Raw genomic sequence first — 21,221 nt, 5'->3', positions numbered from 1 at the left:
TCTGGAATTTGGTAAGAGATTAAGAGATTAAGAATTATTTGATGAGAAATTTGATCGGGATCTTTAAGCAATGTGTACTACTGACAATGAAAACAAATTATGGTGTTCAGTTGATTTGGCAAGCTGCTCTAAGTATCAATAAGCACGAAAGGTTCCATTTCCCTAATCCTTTTAATACTGATTCTATACCAATTGAAATGGAAACAGCGAATCCATATTAGTAATTCAGATACGGACTTGCATCTACCAAAAGTAAATACTTACTAAGATAAAACTATATTTTTAATTAAATTTTTCCTCTTTTCCTTCGAATTTTATTCCCAAAATGTAAAATTTAATAAAATTTTCTCTTATTTGTCAAAAAAAAAGATTCACAAACTATTTTAAGTATTTGTAATTCATTAAATATTTGTTTTTAAATTGAATATATGCAACATAGTTTCTATAATGATTTTTCCCAAAAGAAAAATATGTTAAGAGCGCGCGAAAAATATAATTTAACGTTTAAAAATAATTGATTAAACTTTTAAAATTTCGAATTATTTATTTAAAAAAATTTAAATAAAATTAAATTATACCATTATTATTATTATTATTATATCTTAATAGGCAAATTATAAAATTACTAGTTAATTCATAATGATATGTAGTTTATTAAGCAATTAAATCAAGTTTATTACACAACAAACTTATAAATTTAGAATTTACCTAAATTTATTAATGTGATAATGAATTTAGAATTTAAAATTAAATTTTACCTTTTTGGTTCTATAATTTTTTCTATTAACTGCTTTCAATGTTTGATCACCGGCTGTAATAATAGTGGTTTTTTTAATGTGCCCATCCATCGTATCTAAAAAGAAAATTAATTATTTCACGTGTGGTTGAGTTATACAGACAGAAATATATAAAATTCTTTTATAAAAGATGACCATTTCTTACCGAGGAAGTCGTTTTTCGGGGGTATTATATCAGGATCCTTAGTTGTTTCTTGATTGTCATCTGTGTCCTGCTTTAGTGGCGTTGTTCTCCTGACAAGACAGAAAGATCCTAATCGTAATCTTGTAATGGTTTTTTATCTAGGAGGATGCTTAACAGAATTGCTGAAACGCCATCACATCAAAGTACACTTCAGGCAATAACAAGAATAGCCGAGAAGGTACTATATTCTTTAAGGTTAAAACAGGGTTAACCACCCTAACGATTAAACCCAGACTAGGATATTGCCATTTTAAGAGCTATTTTTATGGGTTATAATGAAATTTTACTATATATAATTATTGAAAAAAATAAATATAAAAATGTACTTACTTTTCGGAATTTTTCTTTGAGCTTCCTGAAAGCAAAAGCACTTGTACATTAATTAAAACATTTATAAAGACGTGATTAATGATATAAATAAAGTTAATAGTAATTCATATTTATTAAAATACATACAAAGGAAAATATAATTAATATATATGTAACATAATGGCGAAACAGTTACGATCAGTTAGAATAACTATATCATTAGCGATACGTTGAAGCATACACTTAGATAAGAGTCCTGCAAAATTAGAGCATTAGAGGAGACTTAATGGACCTTTGTGGAACGTAATCTAAATATATTAACGCAGAGAAGTTTCAAATTGAAAATTTATAAATGAAAAGTCTCTTTCGAGTTTAATTTTAATTATTGTTCATTTGTTAATTATGTTTATCAATATTTATGTTCTGTAGATAATAAAGAGTAACAGAGACAAAATCTATTGAATATTGTTATTATATATTGTGTCTAGTTTAATAAGTCAACTCGATAGTTGTGCTATCAATCGATAAATCAAATTTTCTATTGATTGCATCTCTAGAAAATTTGTTTACGTATAGAATTTTAAAAATATTTTTCATAAATTTTATAAAACTTGTTAAATATTAAAATGTAAAATTTACAAAGAATTTTTACAACTTTTCTTATTTTTATACGTATGAAATATTTATAACTTTATTCTTTAGGGGAATTTTGAAAACTTAAAAATAATTTGAGAATGATCTATACGCTGTTCAGCAATTGATTTATCTCGGTCTCATTTATTATTTTCCAGGTTGAAAAATATTAAAATTTATATTTAATAACAGAGATTTATTCTTTGTTTACTGTAAAACGATAAATTACTCTTAGGTTATTATATTGTATATTTAAAAAATAAATCAAAAATAATAGCCATGTAAATGCTAAGTTTTCAGGCTTGTGAATCCTACTTCAAAGTATAATCGATGTTAAGAATATAAAATTTTATTAATAAAAACTGTAATTATTTCATATTTATTTAGGCCTGAGGCTTGATATTCATTCTAATCCTTATCTTTTACAAATTCGAATTCATTATTTATTATTCTCCGATATATTTTTCATTGTATTTTGTTGTTGATTCATTTAACTTAACTTTAAAATATTTAGGTATTAAATTTTAATCAATAAATTTAAAAGTATAATTAAACAAATAATGGGATAAAAAGTGATTTTTTTAAAGTTTTGGATAATATCGATAAATTTTTGAATTTTTTAGCATTTAATAAAAATTTAAAAAATATTCAGAGTAATAAATTAAATATAAAACCTCGATTTATTAGAATCCCGATTTATTAAGATGAATATTTTTCAGAAAATTTTATATTATTTTTATTGATTTAAATCGTCGTCTCATCACTTTAATGGCTAACATTAAAAATTAAATTGATTTTAATGTATATTAAAATTCATGATTAATTCATTATTTCGCCTTTCTCGCTAATGTATCCTCGGATACGTTATCAGCGTCGTATTTAATTGACTTGGAATAAATTGAAGAAGAAAAGTAATCCAATTCAGAATTATTTTGTAGCTTAAAATCTTGATATCCATATTTGCAAAATCAAACGTTATAGTAAATCAAGTTGACACCATTACCTTTATCAGAATCGTTGCTCTGGAGTTTCATGACGACGATAACAACGACAGCTATGATCACCAAGGCTCCAACAACACCAATAAGAACTCCTAGAATTGGAGTGACTCCACTCGCTTCGGAGCTAGCTGAAAGGAAGTAAAGAATGGCAGATGCTGTCATACTTTTGTCATAAAATAATTCGATCGGACAACTATTCTTTACTTAGCATCTGCTATTCTTTGCTATATCGACCAGACTTTATTTCTTGCAGATAAAAATGATTTACCCGTAAATTTAAGAAGTTACTCTCTTCTCACGTTAATTACATAAAAGATTCTTTTTATTTATTGCCAATATGTTTCGAGAATTTTAATAAAAAATTCTCCCTTCTCTACTATTATTATTCCTTTAAAAAGTTTTTACTCTTGACATATTTCTTAGATCATCAGTTTTTTGATTAACAATTTTACTTTGATGAAATGTTATTTCGACAAGAAATTATCTAGAAATTTCTTCTTTTGCTATTTTCCAAATTGCATATAGTGATGAGATGGATACTGATGCGAGTGTGGATGCACTCAAGTCTAAATCCCTCCGGCAGATTCTCCATTTATCGTATTGACTCGACTTAATGGAACAGTTTCTCTCGGTCTGATCATTATAGCGACAATTTACCGAAATGAAACAAATTGGAAACATTGTAGTTAACAAGAAAGGTAGTTTTTACTTACAAGTATTTTAATTTAAACGTAGATAAATATCGATAATACAGATTGAATAAATATCATTTTAAATGCAACTTACCTGACCTCCTCGCTGCGGGAGATAAAGTGGTAGCCGTTAGAGTTACAAAATTGCTTTGTCCTTTGGCATTCTTAGCGTAAAGCAAGAGAACGAAAGTCGTTCCTCTTGGTAGGTCCTGGACAGTGAATATTGGCACATCTGTTGCTGTCAGATTGGCTTGAAGATACTTGATTGCCGAATTGTACACATCTAAATGAAATTGCTGTTTAAGTCCACCGTCATATCCGGCTTGACATTCCACTTTCACAGAGTCAAATGTTTGATTTGTTACAACACAATCTCTTAAAGATTCCGGTGGACCTTAGAGATAAACAATTACTCAGCTTTGTGAAGATACTTTACATACATTTAATTATAAACTATTTTAACGAATCTTTCATTTTTTCAATATTATTTTAATTAATATATTAAAGTGGTGTTTTAATTATAAAATTTTTAATAATCAAACTTTGAAACTTTAATCATTAGACTTTATCTTAATTTTAATTTAAAATACTGTCGAATATACCCATTATGTTATCATAAGATGCTAGATCGGATTACATTATGGATATTTTTCAAAAAATATTTGTCAACAAATTAAAGCATAATGTGATAAAGTACGTGCTCAGAGATCAAGCACGCTATTATACATTCTGGACGGAAATTGGTCTATTGTATTTATCCTTTGAGACGTGTCAGGTCACTGCACCGCAGTCCATTGTCCACGCAATGAAACACAAACACCATTTTCAGCCGCAAGCTAACAATGTTTCGACACTAATTTTAATTAAAACCACACCTACCAGCGGGGATAATCCGGATGATGCAGGGTGTTTTTTGCGTTCCTATGCTGTTACTAGCCCAACACTGCAGCGCTCCATATCCCAACATCTTTCTCGGTGTATATCTAAGAATGCTGATCGTGCCATTGGAAGTGAAATTATTTATCTTGATATTTTCGATAGTGTTGTTGAGTGCCCAGTGGAACGTCACGTCTTCTGGATCCGCTTCTACCTCGCACGTTATGTTCATCAATTCGTCTCTAGCTATTCCGTAGAGAATTTTCTGTCCCGGTTTACATACCGGAGCAACTGTAAATTGATTTTGTGTTAAGAGAATTTTTTTAATTTCGGCCTTAAAATCTAATTTAAAACGTCTTACATTTTCAACTAAAATGCAATAATTTTATATTAAAAATCTATGAACTAATCCTGACGTAGAAGATTAAATTTCTCTAAAATATCTTTAATTTAAGAAATTCCGTAATAATAATTTATTTGTAAAAAAAAAGAGGCGAATTAGGTATTTAATGAAAGAACGTTACTTCTACATTAACGCCATTAACACCAATACAGTTTGTCACGTTTTAGCAATTTAACTTGTTATTATTCCACGTCTTACACTATTCAGATAATCGGTTTTCCCTTATCATCTTCGAGAAAACGATTATGCTTTATTGGATTTTAAACTAGATTTAACTGCTATACAAATATACTTTAACCGCGCGAAACGATTAAACAAAATGTTACCAAAGTTTCACTACTTATTATTTACAAAATTACTCCGAAAATTGATTAATTATTCAACAGAATTTATGAAAAATTAATAATTTTGTATAAACATTTACCTTTTAATATTTTATGCAAATTTAATTTGATTAAAAATTCTTTTATTATTAATTTAACATTTCTAGAATATTTTAATTGATAAAAGATAAAAATGTTGAATAAAATAAATATTGTTTTTTATCTGGTTTCCGTTTAGAGTTTATACTGAAGATAGAAATAATCGATAGTTGCTATTCCATCTAAACGCTCCAAATCAAAAGCGTACTTACACTGCACTTGTAATGAAAGCTCGTCGCTAATACCTTCTCCTTCTGAATTAGTTGCAGTGCATCTATAGCTTCCACGATTTTCTCGTCTTATTTTCTGTAACACCAAAGACTGATTGCTTACAATAATACCAGCTGTCGTGTTACTAAACAGAGGTTGTCCTTTAAACGTCCAGCCGACTTCAGTAACCCAGGGATTGGCTTTAATATTGCATTCAAAGTATACGTCGCTCCCTTCTCGTATGGTTCTTTTTTGTATCTTAGCACCGAACACTAGATGAAGAATAGGAGCATCTATACAAAGAAAAAAATGTTTAGCTTTTTAATATATCTGGAAATTTTGTAAAAACTTTTTTGTTCTCTCGACCGAATGTTGCAGGTTTCCAAATCGATATTTTTAAAAATATCATTAATATAATGGCGATGGATAAGACTAAACATTGATCTTATTCGTTTTTAATGAAAAAAAATTAGTTAAAGAATTTTTATTTCATTAATTTAATTAAAAAGTGCTGTTTGGAGTATTGATATAAAAATACTTCTACACTTAAGTAATTATTTAAATTTAAAATTAATTATTAACCGAAATTGCCTTATTGTCTGGCTTACACCGACACATACTGTATCTATAGCTGCATTAACACGCGAATGATATATGTAATATAAACTAAACAGTAACATGGCGCAATGAAAGAGTATCGCATCACAAAGTATCGATGCAATAACGTTAAAAGGAAATATATGTATATCTAGTGCAACATAAAAATACATCTTCGACATTCCTTTTAAAGAGAACTAATGTACTGGAAATTTTCAACAGAATTTCTTTTTATTACTGGTATAAATTCTCATCCTTAATACGTTTCAAATGAGTAGAATAGATTTAAATTTCATTATTTTGTATTTATCGAAGTTGTTTCCCTAATTAATTAATCAATAAATATTCTAATCAGCCACTAATTTTGTATAATGATTAATAGATAGACGTGTAAGCCGGATTAAAGACTTATTGAAAACGCTTTTAAAGTCGGACCTGTTTAACTGTTAAAGTTGTTTGTGGCAATTTTTCTAACCTACTATATTTCAAATAAGTAGTAGTTGTGTGCGGGTAATTTTTCCAAAAAAAATAATAAATATTTATTCTCCCAACAGTAAGTTATTGTTACATTTTTCGTACTTTGATAATTTTCTTTCATCGTTATATTAAAATACACCCGGAGGTAATTAATCTTGAAAAATAATACGATAAAAATAGCGAAACTTTGAAAAGTAATTATATTCGAGTATTATCAATTTTAAACGTAATACGAAAATTAAGTTTTAAAAAATATAAAATTATCTTAATTATAATTATTTGATATTTAAATCGAATTTATTGATTGAACTCTCAATAGTTTAGTTAGAATTTAACATAGACTAAATTGTAACATAGACTAAATTGTATATATATATATAGGCCTATTTTTTTTACTTGTCAGCTTTTTATTGATTAAAGAAATTAATTTAATTATACAAGTTAAAAAGAGCAACTTTTAAATACGTTAAATCTGAAGACTATTTTAAAATAAATTTTCAAAACATTTTATTTAACGACCGACTAATTACATAATTGGTTTTAATGTGCATTTAATTAATTAATTACTGTTAACCTAATATACGTTTAACCGCTGATCGAACAGTTTTAAAGCTCAGTAAGATCATTTATAACAATGAAATTTATGTATATATTAGTATATGTGCGAGAAAATATTTGATTTTTTTTCAATATTTCGAAACTCATTAAAAATTGCTGATGAAAATGAAAAGTTTGTCCTTCCGTTCTCAAAAAAGTTTTCGTATAATTTGATTACAAGATAGAAAGTTCTTATAGTGGATATTTCTATTCAATTACAAAAATGAGCTTTATAAAACACTCACTTACAGTAAATATTTAATGTCCATCTGTCTTCAATGGCGCTATTTCTTAATTTAGGATTTTCTGCACGGCAGGAAACATATTTGCCATTATCGCTAATACTCGGTTGGAAGGTGAGGGTACTTGTGGTGATGTTATTATCTCCAGAAACAGTGTTTCTTCCACTCTGCAGTTTCTTGTATTCTATCCACCAGGTCAGATGAGCAGGTGGTCTGGATCCGCTGGATTCGCATACCAGGGTCAATTTCTTTCCATAAGAGACAGGCCGGTAGGAAGTAGTAATTCGTACGTTCAAGGGCCTCACTGGGTAGAAATACAGTTCTGAAAATATTTTGATCTTGAAAGATAAACAGGTTTTATTGGATTATTTCAATAAAAACATCACCTAAAATTTATACTTTTTTGTCGATAGATATTATTTAAAAATCGAATGTCCCATTTCAATATCATATCTCTTCGTAAGAAAATTGGATTTATATATATATATATATATATATATATATTTATTTATTTATATATCAATTTTTCTATTTTTGCAGCTACGAAGAATTCAAGAAATTTTAAAATAAATTGCATTTTTTTATGATATCTATTCATATTAGCATATTAGGCTTTTATTTTGAAAAGAAAAAATCATTAAATTACGTATTGATATTTTATATATAATTTAATAAAGATTAAATAAATTTTTGCAAAATTTAATTTGTGTTAAGTAGTGCTTTTAATATCCTACATTCTTTTAGTCTTTTTAGATACATAAAAAAATTGTTATGTTCGCTTCCTTTCAAATATTTTCTCCAAAAAAAAGTATTAAAAAATATCTTCTTTTGTTATAAACATTAATGAAATCAGAATAGTCTTGCAAAAGATTATTTTTCTATTTTCTTAAAAATATCTGTAAGATTAGATACAAAATTTAGATTTAATTTGATTGAGAACATTTTTTTTTAAATAAGAATTAATAAAGAATTTTAAGCATTCGCTTAAAATATTATGACTTGTCTAAATATCTATTTATGAACTTCTAATCTTATGGAGTAGCAAACGTAACATGGAGTCCAGCATAATGATGCCAGTGTCAGATATTAGCAACGAATACATTTAATTTCAAATTTAATGATTTAGATAACACCTAAATATGTTGGAATGACTACAACAAATACTATATTCCTGTTTATCTCTTAATATTCCCATAATACCGCACAAGCAAACATCATTTCTCTAACTAATGCTATCTATTATAATTAAAAGATTTTTTTAAAATGTATTAATGTAATAACGTGTTTATGAAGTCGAAATGTTATATTAAAAGAGATTTTCGTTCCTTGTTTTAATTTTTAAATAATTATAAGTTAATTTCTTAACTCAGAAAAGAATTTTAAAAACGAGAATCAAAAGCAGCGATCGCTGCTTTTGATTCTCGTCTTTAGGATAAGGAAATGGCAAAATCCTATCTATAAAATGCATATAAAAGATACGAATTCATGAAGATCGTATATCAACTTTATATTTGACTAGTTAAACAGTTTTAAGTTACGGTTCTAAGATTTTAACGGCGTTAAAAGCGAGAACTATATCCTGACAGATTTATTAGTATGTAAGGAGGTGATTTCTAATTTTACAAGATAACGACCAAAACGAACAAATAAATGAGAAAGACCGCTAACACTTACAGTTTAAATCCATTTTTACCGAAGCAGTAGAAGCCGACGTTAAATTGGTGTTCGATGCTTGACAAGTAATGACAGCCATTAAATCGAAACGATGCAATCTTGGTAATAATAGTTCATTTCTTACAGCACCGTCAGATGTATTAAAATAGCTGTCATCTAAAAGTGAAGAACCTCTCCACCAAGTTACAGAAGGCGAAGGAATACCTGAAAAATAGCATATCACAAGAACAAACTTTCTTGCAATTTTTACTCCATCTAAATTACAAATTATAAATCAGTGACAGTTATAAGAAGATGAAAATTTGACATTCGTCTCGGCCCTTAAAATCCTAGCGAAATGCTTGATTAGTAGCGTTTATCTCAATGGTTTCTTTCAAAAATTTTCTTTTTTTTTCAACTTTTAATAGCTAATTAAATTTAATTATCTTTTATTTACCTCCTGTTGACTCGCATATCAATGTAAGAAACGTTCCTTCGTCGTATGGTCCAATAACATCTCTTAGACGTTCTCCATTCTCGTCAGAAATTATAATTTCTTTTGGAGGCACTAACAATATATCGTCACATTCAAATACATAACCATACTTAATGTATAGAAAAGTTTGACTTACCTATTACTTTTAATCGCACATTATAATTAACAGTTCTCGATCTTCTATAATCAATTCTGCACTTATAATCTCCTTCGTCTTCCACTTGAACTGGATTTATATTTAAGTTAGGTATTTTGGAAGAAGTGTCAAAATAAGCTCTTGCACCAAGATCAGAACTTGGAAAATGTCTCGCTTCTTTCAAAGGACCTCTTCTCAAATCGAAAGTATAGATGGGTACCCCGGTATCGCCCCTATACCACAGAATGAGCGATACCGAGCCTTCTTCCGAAGAGAAGGATACGTTACAAGGCAACGATATTTTCCCTCCAGCAACGGCGTAATATTGAGAATAACCTGTTAAAAGTAATTTATTGAATCTGATTCTTATATGTAAATTTCAGTAAGTCAATAATTTCTTAATTTAATATTTATTCTAACAGAATATCTTAAAAATTTAAGAGTTTTTTCTGTATATTTACGACAATTGCTCGAGGTAACAAATAGAAAAAAATTTGGTAAGAAGGAAGAAGAAGAGAAGGGGGATAAAAACTAAAAGTTCTTTGCCCCGAAGCTACAACAATCACAAGAACGATTAAAGTGGAGTTGCCCAACTTTCAACAAGCAGTTTCAACTTTTGGAATTTTTCAACTGAGTATTCACATCATTTTTTCTTCTAGAATGTTTTTTCTTTCTTAGGCTTATATCAGTAGTTTGTAACGCGCGAAAGAGTTAATTGATAATTTTAGTACCAAGAATCATGTAAGGAATGAATAAAATGCAGTTCAATCAAACGATTCGCACAATTTATCAAAGCGAATTAATGGAAAGAAAATGCAAGATGGATATTTATTTAGTCTAAAATTACTATTTATTGAACTGTAAAATTATGTCATAATATTTAAACTTGGATCGGTAAGAGCTTGTGAATATTCTATTTACTTATTTTGTTAAATATTTATTTAAAATTAAATTTATGCTTTATAAATACTTTCGAATAAACCACTGGAGAGTTTGATTTTTAAGGAATTAAAAATTTGATATATCGTTGAAAAATCCAAACAATTATTTTATAAGTTTGAATAAATATACTTAATATATTAATTAAAAGAGTTATTGTTATTACAAATATTTAAAATTTTATTTAAATATTTTACGTAATTATAAAAGAAGGAAATTTTGTTTTCTAAGTTTGCTTGTGATATATTATCATTGATGTATCTGTGAAATATAGTTTGTGGATTTTGCTTTTTCATTGTTTGTCATATATATTTGATACTTACGGCGGCGTGTTCAGATTATGTTGTCGAGATAATTTTTGATATATTATATTGGCAATTTGATAAGATCTACAAAGGTTGCTTGTATAGACCTTCATATAATAAACTATTGCCGTTTGGAAGAAATAATCTCTCCCTTGCCTTCTGTTTATTTTCTTCTATTTTTATGTACTGAATAAATAATAAACTGTCGTGAATTTTGTCTTTTATATATTTTTATATTTTTATAGCCTTTATTATTGCTCTATTTATTACAAGTTTATATCGCTTGTTGAACTCATCAGAAAAATTTCAGCTAGGAACAGTGGAAAGGAAAAATAGATCAGTAGTATTAAGCTACGCTGCACTTTGTCAATACCGTATTCTTTAATCTTAGTTTTTCTTCTATACTAAATAATATCTCTTAATAAGTCCGTAGGGATTGATTCTTATAAAAAAATACTATTAAGCTGGATTAGGGGGAAAAATAACTGTTCATCAATTGTGGATTATTCTGAATTATTCAATCATGCATATTCGAAACTTGTTTGAAGTATTGTTCGTTGGAATAAAAGTTTTTTTTTGGAAAATTTAAATCCGATTGAAAAAAAGGAAGAGGAAAGACGTTGGATTCAATTCCTCTAACAACAAACATTCTCTGAAAGAGAAATTGAATGCCTTCTGTCAATAAACTCTCCAAGGAAATCAAAATATTCCTAGCGCATAACTTGGATGATAAGATCATACGAACCGTGAGATTACGAGCGGCTTGGAGTCATCATATTCCTACAGGAATTGGCCTTCGAACACTACCAAATACACTATAAAGTCATTGCTCTCACTATAACCATAAGTGCATGAAAGAGCTGTCAATGAAACGGAATTCATTGATAGTCCATAACAGAAAAATTCACCAAAAACTTAAAAAAATGTTCAAACTTTTTATAACTGGAATGTCATGCCAATACTAAACTCTCAAGTGGTCGAATTTATACGGTTTATAAGTATTTCTAAGATATCAATAATGTAACGCATTTAAAATTTAAAGATTAAATCCCCCGCAGTTATATACGGTCAAAAAGTCATTTTTCCTAAATGTACCCATATATAAAAGTTTAAGACTCAACTAACTTATCGTAAATTTAATAGTCAATGAACTGATGAAATTTGATATAGAACTTTAGAGACATTATTAAATTGAAGTGTATAAAAAATGAAGTTAGAAATAAAACTGCAAACATGTACTTATGAATCGATAAACTTTTGGTTTTTGGATGTTAATAGACAGTTTTGAGATTATTCTGCTATTGATTTAAAGTCATATTGATCTTTCTGTAAATCATACACTGTGGGTAGCTTATCTAAATGAACTCTAAAGAGATTTACTTTCTTTTTCTTTAAACACGTTTTGGATAAATTAAAGGCGCGGTATGCAGATAAACATTAAAAAACACAACTAAAAACAGATTTAATGCCACAAATGTATTTTAATAATCGATTTATAATCTCTAACTACTTTTATTAGATCCACTTTGGAATAAGTTTTTGAAATTCAGAATGAAGTTCGACTCCTTTGGGTCACATAGAATGCTGAAAAGCTATCATAAAATGAACCACATTAAGTAGGATACTTCATTTTTATCACCATTACTAGCATTCTTAGGGCACTTCTTATATCTTTTTATGCTTAGAAAACCTGAGAATTTATTGAAGCAAAATTTATTGCTAATAAATTAATACATCGCTATGAGCTTTTTAAGAGAAAATTAATGAAAATCATCACTTATCTTATAAATTAAATTCTTATCACATTTAATTTTATAAGATAAGAAAAGATTAAATTAATTATGAGTCTATCATTAAGTAAATCATTTTATAAGCTGATTATTCATCATAATCATAATTTAAATTAATTAAAGATATCGGTGTTTCCCATTAATCTATTAATTAAGTTAATATAAATTCATTGATTTTGTTTAATATATTTTCGAAAGAATTAAAAACGTAAACACAATGTTTTTAATCTAAAATTAAGCTTCGGACTCGATTAAATTATGAAAAGAAGAAAGAAAAACTCATTTTTCTTTTATGAAATTTTCTGTACAATCCCATTTATTCAGTTAAATATTTTTGATAAAATATTAATAATTTCTAAATCAATCAAAGTTAAAAGAGAAAGCACAAAATTTAACGAACATAAATATTATAAAAAATGCATAAGATTATATAAACCTTAAATAGATATTTTAAGTATCAAACAAATACATTTTTCATATCTATAAATTTTAAATAAGTATATAAATATAAAATATATTATTTTTCTTTTCGTTTTAAATTATAAAAGACTTTTCTGTAAAGCAAATATGAAAAAAGTTTTATTATTATTTTATTTTATTGCTGAACTCAATTAAATTGATATGTCCTCAGCCCACGTCTGTAGCCATAACTACGGATTATGTTTGATTTTAGTCTCAAATAGTTTTAGATCTATATTCTATATAAAATATAGGTTTATTTCAAAAATAGACAGAAGTACTTATATTTAAGCAATACGAATTACTTAGTAAATTGGGCATTAGATACACGTTAGAAATTTCGTTGGAATTTTCAGAAGATTATCCACGACGTCATGAATTTAAGGAGTATATTATGCAAGTAAGCTTTAAATTCTTTGGGTTTCAAAAATAATCCCTTTTTTAGATATAATTTTTTTATAGAATGAATAAAAATTATTCATCCATAAACATATTTATACACGTTAATAGAATATTTCAAGGGACATTAATTTGATATTAAGTAAATTTTTATATTTATTATTTTCGATTTACTATTTAAATCGATTTTAACATTTGTATTGATTTGTTATTTATTTTATATTTATGACTTTTTCTACTTATTTATTTTCTTTTAATGCGCTGAAAGACTGTGATATTATTAAGTAACACGACTGGTAAATCGTTTTACTAAGGCATATCGCAATTTCCTTTAATTCCTTTAGGGATCGCGCGCGACCTATAGGTCAGGAAATCCAATAATTTGCAAAATTTCTAATTAATTATTACATTTTTATTAGTTTTCGAGATTATTATTTAGGAAACTATTATTTATTGCGTCGACATTTTCAGTTTTTGTCCTGTTTTTTATAGCAGTAGCTGCAAAAAAAGCATGTCTTGCATTCCTGCTGTTGTGGATGTGTTTTGTAGTGTTATTAAAGATAAAAGAGGAAAAATTAAATTTGAAATTTTATACTTTTTAAATTTAAATGGACTGACCTTTTTGAACATTTAAATAAATTTTAATGAACTCTATTATTAAATGAAATTTGATAATAAACGATTTCATTTTCGCATTCTTAGAAAATACTTGTAGAAAATTATTAAAACGAATACTGGAATGAAACTTCCGAAGAATAATTAAAAGGTCAAAGTGTTGTTAGGCGACTATTAAAAGTGAATTTAAACCCAGAAAGGCGAATGATTACAAAATGAAATTTAAGAGATTCGCGAAACTTTTAAACTGTATCAAACCAATTATAATGGACGAACTATACTAATTGCAGGCAAAACAGTGGAAAAGCATTTAAGTTACCCTCAATTAACTAAGTCTAAATTATAATAAACTTTTCTTATAAAAGAAAACTTTAATAAAAATTTATTTTAATACGCTTCGAGTGATCTATAAATAAATAATATTAATTTTACGTTCCATAACATTACTACAATAATTTTTTCCTAATCTGTAATGTATTAAACCTATTTAATGCATAAAGCTAATCACTATTTTTATTTTTTAATATATTAAATATAACTTGAATCAGATTAATTCTCTTCTTTTGATTACTATTATTTTTAATTATAATATGTTTACAATTTTAAAAGATATTTATATATATAAATTAACTCTGTAATAAATTATTTTATGATAAAGGAACATATTAATTTTTATAAAATATTTCTACATTTTAAAAGGAAGCGATGATGCTAGACATCAATAACTTTCTTTTATAATATTTATTGTAATTATTTTAAATTACTTTCACAATTAAATGTAGTTATATTTAGATATTTCTAATGTATAGATCTTGATGTAGTAGTAGAATTATTAGAAATAGCAGTGACAACAAACAACAATAATTAATTTACCCTTTGCCATTGATCTCTGACTTCTATGTATACATTCCTTTCTATAACAATTTCTTAATGTAAGTGTACTGTACCTGCATTAGACACAAATATATCTATAAATATATTGTTTTGTGTTCTTTGTCAATGTGAAATATGATCTCCTACGATAAATTGCGTGATATCTAATCTTTTTGTAATATATATAAGATATAATATTTAAGATATAAGATATTTTGTAATATATTTTAATATAGATATATATAATATAAACTTAAATAATATAATCTTAAGTATACGTATGTGTGAAAGTATACTTAAATATAGATGCAAGGGCGTAGCTACACCGACCTATAGTAAGGGTGATTCTAGCAAATTGTGGGGATGACCTTATCGGGGGGTCTGGATGTTACGGAGTATTCAAGGGAAAGCGGATCAGAAGACCGCCCAGGAAAATTTTTGAAATATAATATATAATACTATTAAACAATGTTGGTACAAAACGATATAAAAATAGGAATTTAAACGTTAAAAATTTATTATTTATATTTTTTAGATATATATATAAACAGAACGAGCAATTATTTATTGTGACGTCGTCACAATACGGGACTGCAATTTTTAATCATATTTTTAATTTTTTTAATTTAAAATATATTAAATAAAAATGCTCTCCGCTTCAAATTAGTAGTGGTTTGTCCCTGTACATCATACTTTTCCTTTAACAATAGAGTCGTGCCAGTCATTTAACGCCTTTCAAGGGAAAATGCTTGAATTGAAATAACGTTACTTCCGGTAAAAACCGGAAGTTCATATATAGTTAATCGGGACCTCCTGCCCCTAAGGTTTCCATATCTTGTCTCGTCTTTCATATATCTAACTCGAAATTCAGGAAGGACAGACAACAGATGGCAGTGGGAATTTATAGGTCTATAATTTTTTTTTCAAATTGCAGCCCAATTATGTCATTTGGAATGAAGGACTGAGATGTTTCAAAATTCTGTATTCTTTAGGGGTTGCTGAGCAATCCCTGGTTCCCTCTAACAACGGACCTATATAGATGTATATACTATATATATAACATTAATATAATTAGTCTGAAATAAAATGTACTTTTTCGGTTTTTTCAGTAACGTGGTTAGATCTATTATAATAAGTGTGCATTCTAACATTCTATAATAAACGTGTATTTATATTATATTTATCACATTATAACTTATATATATATAAGCCTGTAGTCATAAAAATAATTAAAGAACGAAAATTATACATTATACATTTACTTACAGTCTAATTTTAACCTTTTGCAATCCACTTCGAATTTTAATGTTTAGTTTATCTCTGCTACATAATCCACATGACATATATTCAATAACATTATTCAAATTAATGTTAAATAAATTATATCTATAATTACTGTATAATACTCTTCGCCAGTTAAGATTTTTAAAGTAAAAAAAGAAAAAAACTCTATTAATAAATCTACGAGGATTATACTGTTTCTCCTCAGAAAAATAAATTCTTAAATAAATTATTTGTATTTATTTGAAATACCCGCATTAAGTTTATACCGAGAGTAATTTTGAGAAGTTCGTGAGTTGGTTCAAAATAACTTATGCTATTTTTCATCAAGATGGAAGTTCCATTTAAAACTAAAATTTGTATGCTTTAACATGATTTTTACTTTTCATATACAGTATTAGAGCTAAGAATAAATAAATATTTAATAATAAAAGTTAACGTTTTATTTACAATTTTCCTGATAAATTTTATAAATCGTTCATAATTTTTTTCTATTTTCGAAATTAGATTAAAACTTAAAGCATTGTATTTATTTTAAACCCGGAGCTTTAGAAATTTAAGGAAATTAATTATTAGCCGCTGTGGACATTCTAATTTCCAAACTGAAAAATTGCATTACATTAAAGTGAAAATTTAATTACTGATCTCAATAAAATAAAACATTTGTACGACAATGTGGAGTTCCTGCATTGAAACCCGAGAGAGTGAGAATCAGTCTATCTACAATGACATTAATATCAGTAGAAGCTTTGTGAAGTGTTACAAGTTGCAATTGCAAGTGATAAAATGAAATTTGGAAAATCTCATGAAAAACACATCTCCGGTATCAATTGAAACATAAAAACAAACTGTAAAAGTCAAGTAAAAATTAAGATTTCGATGAAGAGGAATTAATTATTAATAGAAAGAAATAAGGGAATTAATTTTTATACTCTTTTCCATTACGCAGTACTTCAACTTTTATGGAAGTCAGATCAACAACTACTTTTGAATAATTCAATAAAATCTCGAAATTCACCTGGTAGACGTGTTAAAAATACTATATAAGATGGTAATTATTTAACTACTTTCGATTGCCGTAACGTCTGTGTGCTATAAATCTTGAAAGTACTTAAAATGAAGTGATACGACTTATTTAAATTTAATTATTATTTGTATTTTCTGTAATTATAGTAACAGAAAATTGTATTACGAATTCTATGCAATAAATCTTATTTTATCTGATCATTTCATTTCTGGTCAGCAATTGCTTTATCGCTCATCAGTTTCGACAAGTGATCCTGTCTTCTGCATCAACATGGATGCTATCATTCATTCCCTAAACTGTTTTCTGACAAATACCGAAATAACATAAGCTCTATCAATTTTTCTATTAGACATTTTTTGAATAACTATTATGTTGATGATAAAAAATCCTTACCAAGTAGTACGAAGATATACGCATCAATATCGACATATTCTTCGCGAAATGAAAGCAGTAACTCGAGAATATCAATGCTTGTAAGCGTTCTTTAGTTAAAAATTACACTTTAAATAACATTTCAATTAATAAAAATTCGGAATGCAAAAATACATAAAATAATACTTTAAAATTATATAAAAATTCAATAGGAATTTTCAGTGGCTCTTTTAAGACTTTCAGAAAAACCAAAAACAATGTTTAAAAGTATTTTAATTAATGAACAATTGAATTGAAATGATTAAATTCTATTCATAAAGAAATGGTTTATTTATAGAATAATGAATTTTTAGTTTTAACAAATGTTCATATTTTGATAATTAATTCAGATCTTTTCACATCATCTTCAAATCATTATTAATTCGTTTATCATGGTTTAAATTCCTAGTGGACTTAGAAAATTTGAAAGAAATTAATAAACTGACACAATGTTTGAAGCAAGTTATTATGATAGATAATAAAGAAGAAGAAAAACTAAATACAGAAGAATGACTTTTCATTTTCATATCTACTCTTCTAAACAGTGAATTATTTAATGGAAATTTGGCCTTAAGCCAAATGAATAAAAAAGATTTATATATTTTAACACTTTCAATGCTGCACTGCAGTTCTTATTCACATTGCAATTTTTAGCTGTCAGGAAAACATCGAATTTCACAAAAGTTTTGGTTCAAACGCGTATTATCATAACGAAATATGGCACTAAAAGTAGGAGTGGAGAAAATAAAATCTTTTATTTTTCTTCAAGATTAAAAAATATTTAATCTTATTATTCAAAAAATTTAATATTTATATTATTCGAATTGTATTAATTCTAAACGTAATTAGATCTTTAGGCTTAATTTCGAGATTAGAATTTATTTTTATGATTGATGATGTGTCAATTAGTGCACTTGTTCTATGATTTACGTGGGGATTTGTGGATGCAAATCACAACAGCGATATAAGTTTAATGAAGATCCCAAACATGAATTTATGCTGATGAAATTTTGAATGATTTAAGGAAACTATCTAAATATTTACAGTTACTTATTTATGGTTAAGAAAATTCTGACTTAAATATACAACAATATACTTTTTTCGCGTATAAGAAGTTTCTTTGTAAATCATTTAAGAGAGAAATTCAAACTGACAAAAAATAATGTTTTTACATCTTTTCAGCTGGTCGAGCTGACAGGAAGTTATAAAAATGTCAAAATATTCGAAGTTAAAACTAAAGAATATTACTTTCGCAAAATCGCTGTGAGACGTTACTCTGCTAAACTAAACAGGAAAGTTCTAGGAAAAATATGAAGAGAGGGGAGAAGTGGTAGGTGGAATAAAAGCAATGATAAAATATTCTATTTTTCTTATTCAAACTCGATAAATTAGCCAAGTATGAATGAATTAAAGCTTCAAGCATGACTGTATTCAATACATTATAGTAGAAGCCCCCATTAATCATCTCATTGATAATGTTTGCAGAAAGAATTTATGCTGTTAATTCGTTTTATAATCTGATTATTTTTTGGATAAATTTGGTCAATTTGAATAATTAAATCACAGTTATAGTAGATCTTATCAAGACAACGACATAATATTTCAATGAGAATAACGTTATCATCTACATAAAACAAAAATGGAACAAGTGAATTAATTCATTAGCTTAACCCGAAATTAAATGTTATTCTACTATTTCTTTCCTTCGATAATGTAAAATGACAAACTAATTTGAATTTAACATGAATTTAATTCTTTTTTTTTTTAGTTATTTTTTTCTACCGGGAGAGCAATAAACTGGACGAGTAACAATTATAAACCTTTCCATCGGATATTATAGCTTATAAATATTTACGCGTTCGTTTCTACTCTTCGCAGATGAACAAATATGAATATTTAAAAGATATTATTTTCCACTATTTCAATTACTATAATTAAATGACAAAGTTATAGGATTTTTTAAAATAAAACAGATAAAAATCCCATTTTTCCGTGGTTTATATTTATTTACGAGTATATTTTTAAAAATTTTAAATGCAATCGTTTAAATTTTATGAGAAGAAATAGTCCATCAAGTTATAATTGAACAGGAAAAACAATTTTAAGCTCCAACGAACTTATTAATAGAGTTTTATCTGCAATAATAATTATACTGGCTTCACTAAATGAAAATTTTTGAAAAGAAATAATTTGTTTAATCGTTTTTAAAAATCTATTCTTTTTTTATTTACTATTATGTATTTTTTTATTTAGAACATAAAATGTTTTAAATTTTGGATGAGGATATTGAATGGAGTTTAGCTTTGTGGGTTATAAACAGAACCACACCTAATTTAAATCCGCTTTGGCTGTATCGTCGCCCCCCTTTTTTATTATTAAAGTACTCGCTATCGCTATTCGCAATCATTTCTCGGAACGAAAGTACTTTAGAATAAAAATGCCGTAATCTGCTTACAATTACACGGAAATGGTTCATTGTGGAAAGAAGATAATTCAAGTATGCAAGCTATCGATTTAAAAATAACCGCGTTAAAACTTATTAGTAGAACCTTTCCAGTAGATATCTGTCATTAAAATATGTTGTTAAATATTTTGGGGGAAAAAAGAAAAAGATATAGCCTATCTTATAGAAAGAATTTGGGATTTTTTTTAGCTTGGAAAATTGACATGTCCGGCAGTAAAAACATAAAAGAAACGGTTTATATATTGTTGAAACAGATAATTTAATTTTTGTTAGTTTCTATTTCGTTTCGAGAAAATACTCAAATATAGGAGAAGCAATTTTGTTTCGGTTCTATTTCAAAAAAACTGATGGAAAAAACGATTGAAAACGAAATCTTTACTCGATGACAACGACTATAGTTAGAGCGATCCCATCCAAACAACTATCACCAAAATTGAAGAATATCGACACTTGCCATAAAAAGAGAAAAATTGGAAAGCGTTAAAAAGTGGTCTTTCTTTCGATCTCTTCGCAAATCCTGAGAAAGTAAGCAAAAAATTGAAAGTGTATAATAGAAGTCATGGTAATATCGAGGCGGTGAAAGGCAGTTTATTCCATTTTTCTCCACAAACAACCATTATCATTGATTGTTTATTATTAACTAATTACATTATCAATATTTTCAATCGGTTGATTTGTGACAGTCACGCTATTTTTCGTTCTCGCTTCGGTAATTATCGAAAACTTAATTCTAAATAAACGATTAGCAAAAGGATATGATAATTGTTTGGCCTGTGTTTATAGTCAACGGGATGGGAATATTTATTGAGTTTCATGAACAATCGTATGCCGAACTAACAGTTAATGAAGTTTTAGTAAGAAAAGAAAGACAACAATGAAGAAAGTAGCGAAAGAACAGCTCGATTGATTGCTTTGACCGGTATCGAATCGAAC

The 21,221-nt window shown here is 27.1% G+C and overlaps 2 protein-coding genes across 4 annotated transcripts in view; both read right to left on the bottom strand.

Annotated features, from left to right (window-relative positions):
• LOC136978699 (protein FAM50 homolog) overlaps window positions 1-21,221 on the bottom strand; it is a 335,477-nt gene that overhangs the window by 114,719 nt on the left and 199,537 nt on the right. The gene's annotated exons all lie outside the window — the stretch shown is intronic.
• Window positions 1-21,221, bottom strand: part of LOC136978681 (protein turtle-like) — a 90,264-nt gene that overhangs the window by 1,593 nt on the left and 67,450 nt on the right. For all 3 annotated transcript variants that reach the window (XM_067274432.1, XM_067274431.1, XM_067274433.1), the window contains 11 exons: window positions 9,726-10,061; window positions 9,551-9,661; window positions 9,115-9,318; window positions 7,448-7,744; window positions 5,530-5,820; window positions 4,496-4,783; window positions 3,711-4,010; window positions 2,927-3,052; window positions 1,312-1,336; window positions 943-1,031; window positions 759-853 (listed from right to left, as the gene is read on the bottom strand). In XM_067274432.1, the coding sequence (XP_067130533.1) occupies window positions 759-853; window positions 943-1,031; window positions 1,312-1,336; window positions 2,927-3,052; window positions 3,711-4,010; window positions 4,496-4,783; window positions 5,530-5,820; window positions 7,448-7,744; window positions 9,115-9,318; window positions 9,551-9,661; window positions 9,726-10,061 (2,162 nt within the window). The remainder of the gene's footprint in view (window positions 1-758; window positions 854-942; window positions 1,032-1,311; window positions 1,337-2,926; window positions 3,053-3,710; window positions 4,011-4,495; window positions 4,784-5,529; window positions 5,821-7,447; window positions 7,745-9,114; window positions 9,319-9,550; window positions 9,662-9,725; window positions 10,062-21,221) is intronic.

This window comes from Centruroides vittatus, unplaced genomic scaffold, assembly GCF_030686945.1.
Source record: "Centruroides vittatus isolate TY-2023 unplaced genomic scaffold, ASM3068694v2 contig_549, whole genome shotgun sequence".
Taxonomy (NCBI): Eukaryota; Metazoa; Arthropoda; class Arachnida; order Scorpiones; family Buthidae; genus Centruroides; species Centruroides vittatus.
The sequence above is the reverse complement of the archived record's forward strand: the minus strand, read 5'-3'. Positions and strand labels throughout refer to the sequence as shown.